The 19,236-nt window shown below is 47.3% G+C and overlaps 1 protein-coding gene across 1 annotated transcript in view; it reads left to right on the forward strand.

The window, feature by feature from the left end:
- LOC8033554 (nuclear factor related to kappa-B-binding protein) overlaps positions 1 to 19,236 on the forward strand; it is a 65,324-nt gene that overhangs the window by 43,549 nt on the left and 2,539 nt on the right. Inside the window, exons 12-15 of the mRNA XM_029972679.3 lie at positions 7,429 to 7,558; positions 12,932 to 13,121; positions 13,177 to 13,237; positions 14,111 to 14,788. Coding sequence (XP_029828539.2) covers positions 7,429 to 7,558; positions 12,932 to 13,121; positions 13,177 to 13,237; positions 14,111 to 14,788 — 1,059 coding nt within the window. The remainder of the gene's footprint in view (positions 1 to 7,428; positions 7,559 to 12,931; positions 13,122 to 13,176; positions 13,238 to 14,110; positions 14,789 to 19,236) is intronic.

Below are 19,236 nucleotides of genomic sequence, written 5' to 3' on the forward strand. Positions count from 1 at the left end.
CTTCAGCTGGCTGGTTCCCGGTTCGAACGGTATCTGTAAATATATCCTGTAAATAAATGAAGGGCCACCTTGGCCACTTCAAGACTAAAGTGGTCATTGCCTTCTGGTCACTATGCCAAACCGCCATTGGTTGTATTTTTACTTAGGATATGTTCTTGCTAAACATGAGGTCGATACACATTCTGTTGTTGGTCGTTGGTATACCTATACAGGATGGTATACCACTATTTTAGGTTTCACAGCAACTGGGACTCTTTATCAGCATTACAGAAGCCCAAGAAGAAAAAGAAATTAAAGAACACTTCCCACTCTTAGCTGAGATAAGTGGGTGACAGCAGATGATAACAAAAAATCAGGACCTCACTATCTAATAATGCCAAGGAAGGCTGACTCATGCGGGTTGCCCCCTCTTTTTATTTATACTTGCCATGACCAATCGGAATGAAGGAGCGTCGTTTGAACGATAGTTTTTGTTCTAACATTTATGGACACATATTTTTCCAGATCCCAGCACATAGCAGCTTCTTTGTAAAACCTGTTTTTTTAAGGCTTCAATTTTTTCCTGAAACCTGCACTCATAAAATTTCAGTTTGATACATCACCACCTGAAGACGTCTTTGTGAAAAGTTTAATTGCAGTCTGTTCGTTGGTTTATTTATACAAATTATTTTACGTTCGAAGAGCAGTTGAGAACACCCTGTATACAGTATAGACCACTTACAACGTAACCGCTTATAGTGCTGGACCGGGTATAACGCGTTTTTTTTAAACCACCGGTTTGCCTCTTATAGAACTCTATGTAATTACATACCGCTTAAAACGCAGGCGCGCGAAGGGAAATACCGGTTATAGTGCGGTTTCTGGCACAGCCCGCCGACCGCGCTGACAACCGGAGCAGCGAGCACGCTTGCCTGTGCGACACTAGATAACGGCGCTGACGGCGCGAGCCGCAAGCGTTGCGCAAGCGGCACTCGCGGGGCAAGGAGGGTGCTCGAAGAAGCGGGAGAAGCGAAGAGAGAGGCTTCAGTTGCCCTAGCGACGGAGGGACGCACGCACGTGTCGTTCACGTGCGTGCGTCCCTCCGCTGCGTTGGAAACCAACAACCGCAACGACAGACCAATAGCAGGTCGAGGAGAAGTGTTTGCGCGCGTTGCATGCCCGTCGCGGGCCGGCTGCTTCTGTCCGCGAACATGGCGTCAGTTGTGATCAACGTTGTGATCGTCATCGTAGACGGCGTTCATCTCATCGTTCCGCGTAAAAGCGCTATCCTTGACTGTGAATTTTCGTTCTGTGTCGCTATGATAACCCAGCACGTACTGGAAGGGAAGATCCACCTACTCGAGCGGCGATGTCGTGGCGTTGTCTCAAGACGGCAGAAACGCCCGTGTCGCCGTGTTTGTTTACTTTGACTACAGTGGTGATTTCTAAGCATTTGTGTCCTCGAACATCGCCTGGATTTCTTATTTGGCGCATTTCATGCGTGTGCTCAAGTTCAAGGTATTACTGGCGCATACCGTATGAAGGATCCGAATTTTCACGCGTTTTCATCTCCGGAGAAAAGTGATTAGGGTTAGCAATCCTGAACGCTCGCAACATCCGTCCGCAACCCGCGACGCCGCTAAGAGGCTGCGCCAGGCAAAAGCCGCTCATTTCTTTCAAAATGTGTGACACACTTGAGAGAGAAGTGTACTAGTCTGGTGAGATAAAGACTTTCCTCAAACTAAGCTTTATTTTTCATCTAACATAAAATAAATTCTTTTACAAAGGTAAGTTGTCACATGGCATGTATTTTGGCCTGAAAAATTGATGTTTCGGTTATAACGCGGTACCGCTTATAGTGCAGATTTTCGCGACTCCCGCGACATACGTTATATGCGGTCTACACTGTATACTTAATACGAGATGTTTGCCCACACTTAGTGTATACCGTATTGTCACGAATGACAGTTAATAAAGCGACGAAAACTGAAACAAACTAAACGTTTAGTGGGGCGAACTTGTGCCCAAAACAAAAGAGAGGGAAGAGAAGAAAACAGTGGAGCGTCACGGGTGTCTATCTCGGCGAAACCGCAGGATCGAGTGTTGGGGCGAGACTCACTGCGGCTTGCCTTTTGTACATGCGTGGGCTTCTCGAACAATCGGCGTAGAAGGTTCGCGCATAGAACATTCTAAGCTGGAACATGCAACAGAGTTCTTGAATTTACCAGAACAGTAAATTGCAAAAGTAAATAAAACGCGCGTCGCGCCCAGGAATCGAACCCTGGCTCTTCGCGTGGGAGGCAGGCACGGTAACCGTTAGGCCACAGCCGCGCTGCCCACTCGGTCAGCTACGCGCGGTGTGCACACAAACTTTCCCGAAGAGCACGCATACAGCCAATCGTAAGAAGCATAGCGAATAATTATGTAATGATTTCAAAGAAGGTTTAATGTGTTTAGTTAATATTTTATAGAAACTCGATTTTGGTAATGAAGCAAAACAAGGCCGTTTAAACCTCGAAAAAAAGCAAAAAAACTTTATTTACGCTAGTTTATTACAAATGATATGCACATGGGGAAATAGAGCGAGTATATGAGTATTACAATGAGATGTTCTTGGAAGGAGCACTTAAGTATGAAAAGAATTGCGGGAACAAACTTCATACCGTAGTTTGCAATAAAATGATCAGTTCTCCGTTTTGCTGGGTGCTTTCGGTGTCTGGGTGCTGTGGTTTTGACAAGCTAGGGGACGAGGGTGGGGCCGGTGGATTTGAAGGGGCACTGATAACCCAAAGGTCTTATCTGTTGTTGTTGTCTCAAACGATGCAAATCGTAGTCGTAGACACGCAAAAAAAATACCACAGCGCGAAAAATATTTAATGCGCCTTTTTATTCTTGCCGTTTTTCTCCTGCTTTTCACCTCCTCACTTCTTTTGATGTATGATGTAATTGATTATGAAATTTAGAAGCTTTGTAAGCGACATTTTTATAATATTTAATAACGACATTCGTAAAACATGTTTTTTTTTAACGCACTTGTGAATGCACTTGCGAACACAATCTTTTGAAATATGAAAATCAGAGGTTGGAAATTATGTCTCCTTGCTTTTTGTCCTTCCTCGGAAGACATGGTGAAGCTCGGCACACTTTGCACTAAGGGTGATCAGGGAGTCGAGGAATTGGACTAAGTTCCCTTTCCGGTACCTGACGACCTCTCAGACTTCGAAAAGGAAATAGTCAAACAGTCAAAACAACTGGGTTTGGTGCCTGTGCATCATAGTTTTGCTTGTGACTATGCCGGGGCGGCCTTTCATGCAGCACCGGCACGGCATGGACCCTCACGTTGCTTACAAAAGTTCACTGCGCGTCCTCTTTGGCCTTTGACCGTTTCAAAGAATTCGAGATCACTGAGAGGGCCCTAAAAAAACTTCGAACTCGAAAGTGAAGCGTCATCTGCTCACAGCGATAGGCAGCGTGCACGGAGAAGCGCAGTTGATCGCGGGACGCGGAAGAACACGGCATTTTCGGTCGAGACGGCTCAGAGGCGGCAGAGAAACTCTAGTAACGAGACGACTCAATCTTCGACGTCACTGCACTGGTGCGGATCACGTGGGAACTTTGAATTCAGCTTTTGGAAATTGTTTTTTCATTTCACATGTACTGATTTCCCAAACTTTGAATTTTGATGGTAATGTCCAGGCGTCGTTTTTAAAGGTTTCGTTCGGGGTGGCGTGACATGACAAGGACATCTGGGACTCGGATCATCCGAAGGTCAGGCCAGGGAGAAGTCCGGAGAGCTCGAGTCTTTTGCTCGATGACTTCCAGTTTTGCTCCCCGCTGCCTCCAGCTTAATCGCGCGTTTCGATTGATTCGAATGCCTTCTCTTCTGCGTCGCCGTTGTCGCTCCCGCACGCGCTCTGCTCCTGAAACGCACAAGGCATGCACATGGCACATGCACATTCAGACCCCCATGAAGCTGCGTGCAGTGCAGACAAGTTTCAGAAAAGTATCCTCGAAAATGCCATCTGCACAGATTGAATGTTATCTCTGTCCAATAGGTTGTTGGGCTCCTCCTTCTGTCTATCTCATTGATTGGCCATCTGCATGCCGTGTGGGAACGTGGCCACACAGGCTTTGTTCACCGAGCAGTGTGTCTATTAGTACTCCAGTAAATAGGATAGATTCAGAGCAACAGGTCTTAGCTATTGCCTTGTACATGGCAAATATCATCATGGATCAGGCACATATTGGAGGCAGAAAAGATTTTCTTTGGTTACATAGCCAGACGTGCACCTTGGAGATAAACCTCAGATGCATGTGTAGCCGCCTCGGTGGCTTTGAGGCGAGAGCGCCGGCCTACGGATCCCCATGTGGCGGGTTCGAATCTTGGTCGAGGTGTGCGCAATCTGACGGAGGCTGCGCCGTGTAACGGAGCTTTTGGTTGCACGTCAAAGGATCCCCAGGTGGTCGAAATTAATCCTCAGTTCTCTGCTGGGGTGTGCCAGATGCCCGTTGTCGGTTTGGCACATAAAACTCCCAAATTTTCAGATGCACGCCTGCTTATTGCAAAGAAGCCCCTCGTAACCGAGGTTTCAGTCGTACGTGAAAAGATCACCGGGTGGTCGAAATAAATCCACCGAGGCATGCCAAAGGCCCTTCGTTGTTTTGGCCGGTTTGGCCTTTATCACACAGGAGAACAGTCCTTGACTTGGTATTCCTGCATAAGATCATTAATGGTGCCATTGATTCTTCATGGCTTATTAGTAAAATCAATTTCCATGTTCCTTTCCGCGCGACGAGACAGCTCACCTGTTTTGATATTTGCTCACCGTGCCGTGTTTCACCTCCTTCTCGTTTACAGACATTATATAACAGCATTGTGCCACCTCAAGTTGACATCACCACACCCCTGCCTACATTTCGCTGTCAGTTGGATGAACTTTTGGTCACTTCGTAGTGCGTCAGTGTATATGCATATCTATTTCTTTTTTAATGAGTAGGATTTTTGTTTAAGAGTTTCTATTGTACGAGTTGGTGTACCTAAGAGAAGGCCGCTCGGCCGTTTTAGGGCACCTGAAAAATAAAGATTAATATTATTATTATTATTATAAAACCTCCAACTGGGAAGTCTTGGATGTGCGCCTCTGCAGAGCCAATGTGAAGACACTGCGCATTGGTCATCTCTCCTCACGACGTGCAGTAGCCACTCTTTAATATTGCGGCTGTAAACTCAAAGAAGTACTAGAGTGTGTAGACATCCCGAAACCACGACCCGGATCGTGAGAAACACGCAACCAACGGTACAGTGAGGGTAACAGCTGAAAAGGACACTGACAGGGCATTTATGCTCGCCGAGGTTTTTAGTTCTATGTGACATATGGGAGCCCAACTACCCAGAGCAAAATTTGCGGCTTGAAATTCGGTTTCTTTCGGCCCAAAAACCGCCGATCAAGAACTGGCCGGTTTTGAGTCGCGCTCACTGTCTTTTTTGTGGTCACAGGCCATTTTTTAAGCTTTAGCCACAACCACCAGGTTTAATCGAAGTGGTGGGTCATTCAAGGCACACACTCAATATTAAAAATAGAAAAAATTATGAAACCCATTTTTTGCGGCTTCTAAATAGCTGCAAATAGGTTGATCGAAAAAAAGTTGCACAGAGAACCGGAAGGATTCTGGCGTTCACTGCGTAATTCTCAACATGGCGTCGTTTCGCGTATCGTGGGACTCGCGGGGACGGCAATGGCAGCGGACGACGGGCGTGGGACCTCACTTCAGAACTGTCGTTCACGGTACCAGAAAATTCTGTCTGCCCTTGAAAGAGAAATTCGGGACCGATCAAAAGAATTGGCATTCATCCCAAACGACATGCCCGACCACCAAGCTGATTTACACAAAGACGTTGCCGAGCCGTCGCCCCCTTCTCGTGGCTGAGAACATCGCTCGCGCAAACGTCAAGCACGAAGTGCCTACTTTGAGCTGAATACGCACACATACCATTTCTTTACTGGGTGCGAATGGGGCCGATGCGTGGTGCTGCCCGACTTCGACCCGGGAGCCCCTTTGCTAGAAGAAAATCGGCAGCAAACTTTCCAACCCACAGTTGACCGGCTGCATTATTAACACAAAAGTTCCCCCAGTAGCTCAGTGGAAATATGTCCACTTCACACGCGGCGGAACCGGGTTCAAGCCCCAGTGTATGTGTACCGTCTTCTTCTTTTTTTTTTTTTTTTTCAAACACTTTGCAATACTTATATTTCTTTTTTTACAATTATCACTGAAAAGAAAAAAATGTTGTGGACAAAACTTTGCTGAACTAAATGGTATGGGATTTCCTTTTTGACACCTACAAACTCAATGTAATTACTTTTCACAAAATGCAAGAAGCACATAAATCGAGTAGCGTCCGCTTTCCAATGTGTCCGTAAATGTTCTACAGGAATTACAGCCAGCCATTGGTCCCTATCCTGTTGATCTTTCGGAAACTTGTGCAGACCTCTGCTGCACAAAGCCACTTATTTTGGACGCAAGACATGTGGAGGCAGCTCTTCACGCAACATCTTGGGTGTATTCTTTTCGGAGCCGATCGCGGAAATTCAGCACAGGCATTAACTACTCATCTCCAACTTCTCAATGTAAAAAAACAACTCATCTTGTAGTACAGAACAGCAAGTGGAACAAACATAACTGCAAAAGAATCGCGTAACAAACAGTCCTCGCAACGCGTGTCGTCTGCTGCGCACAAAAAAAAAAAAAAAATGGGAGGGGAAAAAAAAGCGATGAGTCGGGTGTAGCCACATGACTTCCGCCACTCAATTTCTGCTCTCCACTTTTCCAACCTCCGTGCGCTGGTTTCGGTTTCGAGCAGTTGCATTTTTTGGCTTTAATAAAAATATACATGACTGTGTTACAAAATATTAATGGGGTAGTCTTCTGACACCATAATGAATCGCCTGGCAAAAAATTAAAAAAGTTTTTTGGGGGTATTAGTGTCCCTTTAACAGCTCGGCGCAGTTACCCTCGCTGCGCTGTCAACCTAAAGGCAATGGTAACGGGACGTATTGCACATTGCCTCGCAGCAATGCTGCACAAACGAACCGAGGACGTGTTTCGTGCCTCGAGCATTTCTGAAATTAAGCTCCGCCAAAGCTAGTCCTTTAGCGGGAGCCGAGCGCGAAGTTTGCGTCCCTTGCGGTCGCACACCATCACCCTGCCATCTTGCGTCTCCCCGTTTTCTCCGAAGCATGCGCTTCTTCTCTTCCCCCCAGCCTCCCGCCCACCCTCTTACCACTTGTCGCCTGGCGGTGACAATTTAGATTTACTTTTTTCCGCCCGTACCGTCGGTACAGTTGGTCTGGCGTTGGATTCGCAACCAGAACGACTTCGGTTCAAAACCTTTTCTTGTGTACCGGCGAGTTTTCGCGTGACACTGTTACGCCTCCCACGTGCACCCAGCTGGAGGAGCGTGTGCGTGCCTGGAGCCACTCCCCGGGGGCCCAGCTGGCGGAATGGTGCTCGCCCCGCAAGGACAGCTGGGCTGACATGGTCTCCTCCGCCCTGCGCTTCCTGGCAGGAGACTACATCGGTGAGTCCCCCCTCTCGGTTTTTGGGGACGCAGGGTCCTGGTGAGTCCCCCAGGCCCGTCTGCCGACCGACGCGGGCGTCTCTCTTCATGGTTTTAACTCGCCCGTGAGAGTGGCCTCAAGGTCGCACAACCGGCTCTGTGGGAAGAGGTTAGTCAGCGTTTTGGTCGATTTCGCTCTCCAGGCGTAAGGCTTGCCCGTTGTTTTCTTCAATTCTCGATCAACGCAGCTTTCCCCAGGAATAACTTTGCATGCCGCCCCTAAAGTACACGAATGCGGTTCATTTGACTTACATTTCAAGCACCTTCACCCTTTTTCTGCGCTCTAAATCAAACTTTAATATTCGAGGGGAGGACGGACCTACGGCAGTCATTTGGCGAGAGCAATAGGTGCCTTTAGTTCCTTGTCTCCACGGAGCCGGTCACGCGATTTCAAAATGCTTCTCGCGGGTGAGTTAGCCGCCTGAAGAGATGGCTGCATAGATTGGCGAATGGGCCCCTTGGGGGTCTCTGGGGCATCCCTTCCGAGACGAACGCCCACCGTGCTGCAACGGTGACCTTCGCTAGTGCTACCGAATAAGCTACGTTTCAGAGTGCTTTAGCCATTTGGTTGCCTGAAATCATTGTTGTCAGTTACTTCGAGCTTTTCCCAAAACCGCAGGAAATGCTTTTTCATCGCCCAGAAATGTTAAAGCTGTCCACGACGAAGCGAAACAATATCACTTGTATATTCTATTTTGTATTCTAAACACAGCTTGTCTAGTAGCCTCTGCGACGCACGAATAACGCGATGCTGCAGTAATGTTGGAACGGTTATGTCGCAATGGCACCCTTGCCCCGGAAATTATGGTGTTAGGCTGACTGTGCCATTTCCACCCTTCTCACACTTTTGTGGGCGAATTGATGCATGACGGGCTATTCTCGTGTGCCTGTTGCCAATTAGGTTACGCGAGTTCGTCGGCCATCCATTCGGGTATAAGTAGGGCTCCGTGTTTTCGGATAAATCCGAAAAACTCCGAAAAACACCCGCCGGTAAAATTTTTGTCGATTCAGATTTATCCGATAAACTCCGAATTGTTATGTGCCCATGCCTCCCCCCCCCTCCTCCTCCCCAAACAACAACAAAAAAAAAAAAAGTTTTAGTTTTGCTTTTTTTTTTTTTTTTTTTTTTTTACATTTTTGGCAGCGCAGGCTCAATGGTCCTGGGAAAATGACACCATAATTATCTTTCGAGCCTCGGACCGTTGTCAAAAGGGGTCTTACGACTTGTCTCGTCAAGGTTGGTTCAGAGAAACGGGTCATCGTACCATTCGTGTCATGACAAAAGCCCCTCTTTTGGTTTCCAGTTTGGGCCATGGGATTTGGGATTCAGAGAAAGGAGAGGGTATGTTTCTGGGGGTAACAGTGAAAGCTATGGACCATAGAGATTGTATAAAATAGGGAAGAGGGGCAGTTGAAACTTCTCTATTACATCCACCTCGCGCGGCAGCGGGATAGGTTGATGGGATGACTACGAGCTTCCTTGCGGCTATCTCCGGCAGTTTATTGATATTAAGGTATCGACGTTTATCGAAGCCACACTTGTGTGCGAGTTGTGTCGTGGGACAAATTAGTATTGCCAGTGACACCAACGCCAAATTAAACTGAAGAAATTATCTCCAAATTGAACTGAAGAAATCATAATAGATACAAGCGCGTTTTATTTTTATCTGGCATACGTTTGCATCCGGTTATTATTTATTATTCTTAATAAGAAACACTGCGAAATTAATCTCCGAATTTTGGAGAATTGGAGATTTATGAAAAATAAACTCCGATAAACACCGAATTTTTGCTAAAAAATGAACTCCGAAAAACACCCTCCGAATTTCACGAAAAATAAACTCCGAAAACACGGAGTCCTAGGTATAAGCAACTGACTTGTTCGAACCAAAATTTTCGGCCGTCGTCAAAGGATTAAACTACTCCCGAAATGCGTCTTTCAGTGAATGTTTGTGTGAATTCTTTTATTTGTTGCGCCATCCTTATAAGTTGATCTAATTTTAATCTAAAAATATTCAACAGAGATCTGTCTGGTTAGGAAATAAATAGGAAATAATCTACTGCTGGATATCCTTGATGGAGATGGAGTTGAAGATTATTAAGATGATATAGATGAAGATTACAAAGAAGATTCGCCCAACCTATAGTCACACGTGACCAAGGGACCGAGCTGGTCCCGAAACGTAGGGTATTTTGCTTTTATTCAAACTTGGTTAGAGTTTCAATTTTTTTCAGTCAGTCTGTTGATCTAATTTGTAAGAATATGATGCTGAAATACAAAATGGGCTTCTTCTGAACCATTGTTGGCAATGCCCGGAAACAGAATCTGGCTTTTTACGCAAGTTTGTAACTTGTGCCCTCACTGACAAAGGCGGTGGCTGCACCAGGGTGGAGAACAAAAATCAATTTAATTCATTATTTAAGTTGTGATTTAGATCGGACCAGTTTTACTATGATGATCTAAATCAAACTTTTTCCACAGAAATAATTCGGAAAAAAGTTTTTATTTACCGTTTGTCTATCATTTGAAGCTATCTATGTGCATTTGTTTTGTACCAAAATTCGAAAAGTCATCATCATCAAAAAGCATTGCTATTTTTGTTTTAAACAAATCGGATCATTGACCTTTTTCTATCTTGCACTTTGTCTGTCAATTACACAACGTCTTAATGCAAGCAAATCAGAATCTGGAAGAAAGGGACAAAAACTCGAAAATGTAATGTCTTATGCACACAAATCAGAATGGGGAAAAAATGTGAATTAAAATAATCAAGCTTTTTTTGTTCTAGTATGCCTGGTGTTACATCATTAAGAGGTAGTTCATTAAACAGTACCTTTAATTTACAATAATTCTTTCTTCTGATTAAATGGATTGCTCTTTTCTCCCTTCTTTTTTTTCTGTTAATTTTTTGTGCCGGACTTGCCTTATGTCAGCCGTAGTATCTCATCAGGTGGCTTGTTCGTCTTGTAAAAAAATTAAAGGATTTGATTTGATTTATCAATCAATCTTACCATATTTAAACATATGTGTAGTAATAAAGGGTCATTATTTTCTAGCTATACTGTACTCCATCTCGCCCCACGATGGATTGGGGCCCAAAGACTGGCGAGCGGAGCACTACTTCAAAAAGGGTTGCATTCGCATTGCAAAAGAGTGCTTAAGAGAAATTCGAATTCGCAGAGTACCAAGAGCACTAATCTTACCCTAATGGTTCTCTCTTGCGATAGCGCGCTATTTTATATCAGTGAAGTAAAGGTATGTGGCATTTAGTTCCATAGACATTCACGCTGTTTCATGAACATGTCAGTGTTTGGAGAAGTTGGAGGGCATGCAGGCAACACTCACATAAAGTGATTTTGCCCTAGCCATAACGATCCAATCCTGCCTTTGTGTATGTACCCGGACCCGTAGCTCCCTTCCAAACGTGGTCCATACATATGCTCCCGTGTCGAACACTCGATCTGACTAGTCTGCGTTTCTTGATGGCCACTTATTCCGATCCCAGGTTGTTATCGCCAAGTCGCTTCCAGACAATATTTAATCCCTTCACTAGTCTTCAGTAGTAGCAAGCAGATGGAGCCACTGCAAGGGCTCGATAAGCAGTCAAAAAGCTCGCCTCCGCATGACGCGTCTTTGCACACTGATACATACAACGGAGCAAATATACCATATTTACTCGCATAATAAGCGCAGCCCCCACAACGGGCATCAATATTTTTACTTTTTTTTTTTCCCTCCCGTAATTGACGCATCTCCAATTTTCGGATCTGCGAGTCTCGAATTGCGTCCAATTTAGCAAGCCACCAAGCCAGTTTTCTTTTGCCGCCAAGCGGTCAGGCCAAGTCAAGCCATGTCACGCCAAGCCAGCCTGCTCTCGAGATGGCAGCAAGTGTGTAGTTGCGGTAGTTATAAAAGTGATCAACTGTGAAACCGAGTGTCGCGCACACTTGGCGATGCTTGGGTTAAGGAATTACTGATCCCCAGACATTCTTCGCCTATCGGATGCATTGATGTCAACAAACTAATTGTCGTCTGTGGTCCGCTTTCGGACAGTGAAATTGTGAAAGTGGTTAAGCCTAATTTCACATACTCCGGGTAAATCCGTTTATTTAATCCGCAACAGAACGGCAGAGCAAGGTGCACGCTTCGCCGTAGGCTGAGAGTGTCTGGTAGCCTCTCCGTGAACGAAACTCCATCCGTGCGAGCGGGCTTCGACAGTCGGGGGTTGGACTTCGTGCGAGTTCTTATACGCGTAGTCACGGATTATACCTGAGCATGCCCGCCGGATACTAGCAATATATATCGCCTGAGAACGGTTGTGTTGCTTTTCATGCTGAGTGAGCTTCGTAGGGCGCTTTTCCTTCGGCAAAAGGCATCCCGAAAGTGCCCTAAAAAGGTTTGCAATTTGTAAAGCATGGTTATTGTGGCGCGTCCCCGACCAGGCATTGGGGCGCCTTTGTCACTGGAGACGTGTCACAGTACCTTGCCGCGCTATATTGGCACCTAATATGACATTTGCACGAAGTGTGTAAATGCAAAAATTTTACTTCGTGTAATGAACACCCCCCTCCCCCTCTATTATGTGTCAATTTTTGAGAAAAAAAGCGTGTTCATTATGCGGGTAAATACGGTACCACGTGGTTCTAACAGGCTCGTAATTAAATCCGGCAGTCTCTAGCATTAAGCTTTCGTTACATCGTAGGATGAGGTGAAGTTTAGTGATTTAAATCAAATTAATCTGATATAAATAAAATAAATCTGATCTAGATTAAATTAACCTGATTTATTTAATTTTTTTTACTTTATTTTTTACCCTGATTGGAGCCACTGAACATTGCCAAAGTATCGCATTCCATAACGTCTGTTTGGTCTTAAAAGTAGGTAAAATGCACATGCACAAGAGCCCCAAACAGCCAATGAATTATGACTGACCGTCAGGTAATAGGCATGTTGATGTTAGCTACGACTTTCTGTATCAAGTAGTCCATGATCTAGTCTGTGAAAGGAGAATTTTGGCACGTTTGTTCCCTGGTTGTGCCGGGTTTTATCTTCAAGTTAGGCCTAAAACCTTATTTTTTGGTGCCTCCCGAGCCTTGAAGAAGGAAAGAGAGATGCAGGACGCAACAGCTTATAGCAAAGGAAAAAGCTTTAATAGAGCCACACCCACCTGTACCACCAAAGAGGCTGCAGGCAAGGAGCATGCACTAGCACAGACGCAACATGGTTCAATTCGATTATACGAAGCCGTCAGTCTCAGCACCGCGGCGCGACCTTCAAACAAGGCTTCGTAGTTGGTGCTCAGAGAACCTCGGGTGGCTCCGGGGTATGTGCAGGCGTGCTGCCAGAAAACTTTGTGCCCTACTTGGACTACAAGGAGAAGCAGCAGCAGTGGCAGTGGATCGGGGCGGGGCGTGACTCGGACTTACAGAGCCTGGCCCTGTGTCAGCACTGGCTGCAGGGCCGGGAGCAGGTGGCCCCAGATGCTCTGGACGCCTCCCAGGGCTCGCCGCCGCCCCCCAAGTGGTGAGTGATCGCTCCCCGATGGAGCGAACTCCACTCATCCTTTCCATCCCTGCAGTACCACCGACTGGACGGTGCGGCCCACCACAGACGAGGAACGAGGTGACTACCGCAGCCAGGTGAGCCGGCAGCCCTAGAGCTACCAAATAAGATAAGCTTTAGAGTAGCTACACTTCAGCAATATTGGTGTCAAAAACCAATGCTGCCAGGTGCTGCAAACTTATACCGATGTACCTCACGGTGAAGGAAAAAATGAAAGACGTTTACAATTCCCTGTCATGCCGAATTAAAGTGCAGCTCTTGAGAGGAGGAGAAAAGGGTACAGAGAGGAGGGTATGCCCCTCCCACCGTACCCTCTCCTCCCTCCCCCTCCCCTCCCCCTTCCTCTCCTCCATCCTCCTCTCATTCTCCTTCCCTCTTCCTCCCCCCCCTCCTTCCTCGTAACATCACTCTTGACCCTCACAACCCTAGTGACCTTCACTGTGAAGGTCGGGACCTTCATCGGGACCTTCACGAGGGACCTTTGGGACATCACTAACGACCCTAGTGACGTCACTCGTGCCGTCACATGTGACATCACTTCTGATGTCATTATGGGAAACGTCCCATAATGCAGCGTACAATTACGCCGACGGCAACGCTGCTCAAGCCGGAAACGGGCGCCTAAGAGCTGCACTCTAAAAATGCTTTCTGTTGTCCCGCTTGCTGCAGCAGTTCAAAACAATGCAAAGTCCATCTTCGCAGAAGTTGCATCTCAGAACCGTAACTGTCATAGATGGTGCCAGTGTGGCTTTAGGCACCGAAACGGCGGAACCCATGAGCCATTTTTACATAAACAAATATCACGTGAGATGAACAAACAAATTACTGTCCAGGAGGAAAGAGTGCTGACACTCTGAGTTTAGCTTCCCAGTGACTCTTGGTGGGCGACCTCCAGGGCAGATGGGTGTGAAAGCGTGGGCTGTTCTACTTTGCCCCCCGCTGTGGCGCAGGAGTGCATACGATACCAGAACCCTCACCGGGCCTTCACCTTCCGGGTTCACGGCTACGAGGCGGTGGTGGGGCCCGTGAAAGGGGTGTATGGCAAGGAGAGCGGGGTGAACAAGGCCCGGGAGCACTCACTCCTGGTCTCGGACCGGCCTCCGTTCGTGACGATCCTGTCGCTGGTGCGGGACGCGGCGGCGCGGCTGCCCAATGGGGAGGGCACGCGGGCGGACATCTGCGAGCTGCTCAAGGACTCGCAGTACCTGGCCCCTGCCAGCGACCAGCAGATCCACACGGTGGTGAGCGGGGCCCTGGACCGGCTGCACTACGAGAAGGACCCCTGCGTCAAGTACGACGTCAACCGCAAGCTCTGGATCTACCTGCACCGCAGCCGCACCGAGGAGGAGTTTGAGAAGATCCACCAGGCACAGGCGGCCGCCGCGCGGGCCAAGAAGGCCATTCAGAAGAGCAAGGCCCCGCGCCTGGCGGCAGCCTCGGGGGCGCACGAGCCCCGGCCGCAGAGGCCCCGGCCCGAGGAGGGGGGGCCCCGCAGCCCGGCCAAGCGTGCCAGCCGGGATGAGCCGGAGCCCGAACCTCCAGCCAGGGCCAAGGGTTTCCAGACCATTGTCATCAAGCAGGAACCCAAGTCCAAGCCCCTGGTAGCACGGCTTGTCCCAGGCTCACAGGTGAGTCTGAGCACAGAGTTCTCTCGAGCCAAGTTGGGCCTTGGGCTGTGTCAAACTAAGGTTTGGTTGTGCCTGTTTGGGCTCTGATACAGTCGAACCTCGTTATATCAAACAGTGCGAGGACCGCGAAATAGTTCGATATAATCAAAATTCGATATGCAATGTCACACACAAAAAAAGCGTCTAAGTACAGCGCGATTTAATCAGTAAAAAGCTAACGGCAAAAAATGACTAGTACTCACATGAAGCGTTAAGGTGAACTATTTATTCCGGCGAAAAAAACTGCCGCAGCGTAGATTGCTGCATGGAGCTGACCGCATGCCTTATTACGGCCGGCTTCACTGTCTCCAAGCAGTCCACCAGCGCCAGACCACTGCCGTCGATTGCACTGCAGTAGCGGCGTAAAAGCGAGACCATCTTCCCGACAATGTTGTAACAGGCTTTGAAGCGTTGCAGCCACCTGCTACTTGCGGCAACGTTTTGTGCTTGGTGGATGAACGCAAAGTCCTTTGCTTTCTGTTGAAGCATTGGCCTGACGCCGGAATGTTCCGAGCCCTTGCGTCCATGAATCACTTGTGAAGTGATCTTTCCACCTTTTCGAAGGCCGGTGTCTGAACGTGGCGTGTGCCAGAGTGCTTGCTTCGCTCAGCCTTCGATTTGATGTCACTTTTTGTCTTCAGCAGCGTGCTCAAAGTGCTTCGCGGTATGTTGTATGCTTCGGCAACACTGGACTTCTTTTCTCCTTTTTCAACGCGGCGCATGATTTCAAGCTTCATCGCGAACATCAGCGACATATGTTTCTTTACGTTTGTTGCCATCGCCACATCCGGTTGACGCAACGTCGGAGGAACGAACCCGGAGCTGCCCGGAGCCACGAAACTGCACAGGGCGATAGGATTGAGCTGACTGGACTGAGCCCGTATGCCGCCGAATCTGGATGGCGTTCCCGGCACCACAGGCATAAAACCTTATGCAGGCATGCGCTTGAATAAAAGTCGCAAACGCCTGCTGCGCCACCGCTATCCTGTGATATGTTGCGGGAAAGTCCGCGTATCCTCCGATGTGCTGCGGGAAAGCCTGCCACCTGTCTCCGGAGCACAGCTTTCCGGTGCTGCGGAGTTCGATATATTCATTTTTTAACCGATTGAGTTTGCTATAAAAAATTTAAAATGCATGTAATTCTTATGATAGTTCGACAATGATTCGATATAAGCAATAATTCTATATATCCGTGTTCGATATAATGAGGTCTGTTGGGTTTTAGAGTGGGGTTCTAGTTGGGTTCTAGAGCCTGGTTGGGATCTGGTCGGTTGTGTAATCTGATTGAGTTCTGAGTTGTTTGCGGTCCAGTTTGGCTCTAAATTTCTACGGGTACAGTTGGGCTGTGGTTTCCGGTTGGGCTAAAGTGTTGTAGCGCTGGGGAGTTTAATTGCACTCTGAGGTCCAGTTGAGCTCTGGGGTTCAGTTGGGCTCTGGGTTCCGGTTGGGTTGTGGGGTTTGGTTTGGGTCTAGTTGAGCTGTAGGATCTGGGGTCAGGTTGGACTACAGGTTCTTGTTGGGCTGTTGCGTCTGATTTAGCTGTAGGATATGGTCGGGCTTCGAGTTCTCGGGGTTTGGCTAGGCTCTGGGATCTTGTTGGGCTATGGGGACCAGTTGAGCTTTGTTTGGTTTGGCTCTGGGGTCTGGCTGGGCTTGGGGTCCATTTGGAGTCTGGTAGGGCTCTGGGGTCTGATGGGTCTGGGAGTCCTGTCGGTCTGTGGGATCTGGTAGGGCTCTGGGATCTAGTTGAGCTGTAGGGTATGATTAGGCCATGGGGTCCAGTTGGGCTATGGTGTCTGGTTGGGTTATTAGTTGTCCAGTTGAGCTGTGGAGTCGATTAGGCTCTGGTGTCGGGTTGGGTTTTTGGTTCTAGTTGGGCTGTGGTGTGCAGCAAGGCTCTGAGGTCCAGTCAGGCTATGGAGTTCAGTCGGGCTCTAATTTTCTTGAGGTTCGGTTACAGTTAGGTTGTGGGGTCCAGTTAGGCACTGGGGTCTGGTTGGGCTGTGGGTTACGGTTGGGCACTGGAGTCCAGTAGAGCTATGGGGTCCAGTTGGGCTGTGGGATGTGATTGGGCTCTGGTGCCCTGTTGAGCACTGGAGTTCTGTTGGGCTTTGGTGTCCAATTGGATTGTGGGGTCTGGTTGGGGCTCTGCAGTCTACTTGGGCTCTTAGATCTAGTTGGGCTCTGGGGTCTGGTTGATGATGTGGTGTGGACCTGGAGTTTGGATGAGGTTCGATTTGGGCGAGGGTTTCAGTTGGGTTCTGGTTGGGGTATGAGGCACAATTGGGCTCCAGGGTCCAGTTGGGGTCTGGTGAAGTTAGGCAGCGTTGCTTTCAATTCACAAATAAAAGCTTTTGTAGTCTTCTGAGTGGTTCTTGTAGTTTTTAATATTAATATCTTGAGTTTGGCAAGTTCATGAAGTTTTTGTGTGGACATCCATATTTTTATAATTGAATGTCTTAATGTGGCGATGCAGGCGAGTTGGTTCATGATTACAGCTAATAGCAGCGCGGAAAAAACACAAGGACAAAGGGAGGAATTTGCCGGCATTGCCACATTGATCCGTTACATTTCTTCTACAGCAATCAGCACTCGTCTTGTGAATTCTTCCCTTTGTCCTTGCGTTTCAGCGCTCGTCTTGTGAATTCCTCCCCTTGTCCTTGTGTTTTTTGCGTGCTGCTACCAGTTGAATGTCTTAGCGAATACGGTCGAGCCCGGTTATATCACACCCGGGTATTTTGAATTCTTGTTTTTATCGAACAGTCCATACATCCCCTTGAAAATCACATGTAATAGTATAGGAGCGTTATTTTTCGGTATCGAGCTCTCATGGCAGAACTCCCATGGCGGGGCATTCGATATAGCAAACTAAAACGGCCGCCCGTCGCTTCGCTTCTTGCGTGGTCGGGTAGCGCCGGTGCCAGCACATGGCTCGCGTTGCGGGGCAGGCAGACCGCCAAGCCAGCATACACGCACGAGAATACGCACCGAAACAATGGTTGTAAAGAAAAAAAGAAGAGGATGGCAAAAGCAAGGGGAAGGGCACGTGCGAGCCTAGGGACGGCAGGGAGTGGTAGCCTGCACTGCGTGCATGCGCTCTTTCCCCGAACACCATTTTAGCTGCGCCCTAAACCCCAAAATAAAATAAGCAAAAAAACAAAAATTTTCGTCAAGGTGTTGAGAGCGGTTGAGCAATCGCACTTTGAACGCCTTATCTTTGTTTACCTTTTTCTTTCTCCGTTATTGCTTGCCAGTTGTTTTTTCTTTTTTTGCTGCCTAAATTTATTAGGCAGGTTTCTTCTTTTTTTTGCTTGCTTAACTTTATTCTATGGATCAAGTTTATTTTTTCTATGCAGCTCGCTTTTTCTGTTTTGTTTTTAATTTAATTTTTTAATTATTTTTGTGTTTTGTTGTCGGTGCTGTGTGGAGATCGTGGCAGGCGTAAACAATCGCAAACACGGCGTAAATGCAGCGGTGTTTGTGATCTTCACCAACTAAGCTCTACTGTAGCAACTCTTAGAGGCTCTATTTGGTGAGGTCCCGTTTGTCACGGCCTTAGGTATTAGCAGAGACACGCAGAAATTTCAGCTGGAGCTTAACATATTTTTGTATATCAAATAATCGAGATATTGAACTATTTTACAATCCCCTTTGGATTCGATATATCTGGGTTTGACTGTATTCTGGTTTTTCCCAGCATTTTACAAAAATGAAATTGTCACAAATGACAGTTGAAGAGGCAGTAAATATTGAAGGAAACTAAATGTTTAATGGAGCGAACTTGTGCCTAAAACAAAATAGAAGAAGGCTAGCGTCGTCCTCGAAGACGACGTCCTCTAGGTGTCATTCTCGGGGTTGTCCTAGAAGTCATCCTTGAGGTCATCCTAGACGTCGTCCGAGAGGTCGTCCTAGAAGTCATCCTTGAGGTCGTCCTAGACATTGTCCTTGAGTTTGTCCTAGACGTCCTCGAGATCGTCCTTGAGGTCATCCTCGAGGTAGTTCTAGACGTCGTCCCTAAGGTCGTCCTAGGCGTCGTCCTTGAGGTCGTCTTAAACGTTTCTGAGGTCATCCTAGCAGTCATCCTAGACATCGTCCTCTAGGCGTCATCCTTGAGGTCGTCCAAGAAGTCATCGTTGAGGTCGTCCCATTATAGTGCAGCTTCGCTGGTCTTCCATCTTCTTCAAGTGGAAAGGCTGAAAGTTTTTTTTTTTTAATATCCACTGTAGACAGAATCACCTTTGGCCTGAACCTTCTCTTGAGAGAGTTGTGTGTTCTGTTCATGTTTTTTCTGTGGCTATTTTCTCCTTTTGTTATTACAAAAGGTAAATGTTATATGTTTCTTGTTTCTCCAAAGATATGGCTGTTCAAATATTTTAGTTTTCGAATACTTTTTACAAATATTACGGTAC

Source organism: Ixodes scapularis, unplaced genomic scaffold (assembly GCF_016920785.2).
Source record: "Ixodes scapularis isolate PalLabHiFi unplaced genomic scaffold, ASM1692078v2 PGA_scaffold0__279_contigs__length_252992795, whole genome shotgun sequence".
Taxonomy (NCBI): domain Eukaryota; kingdom Metazoa; phylum Arthropoda; class Arachnida; order Ixodida; family Ixodidae; genus Ixodes; species Ixodes scapularis.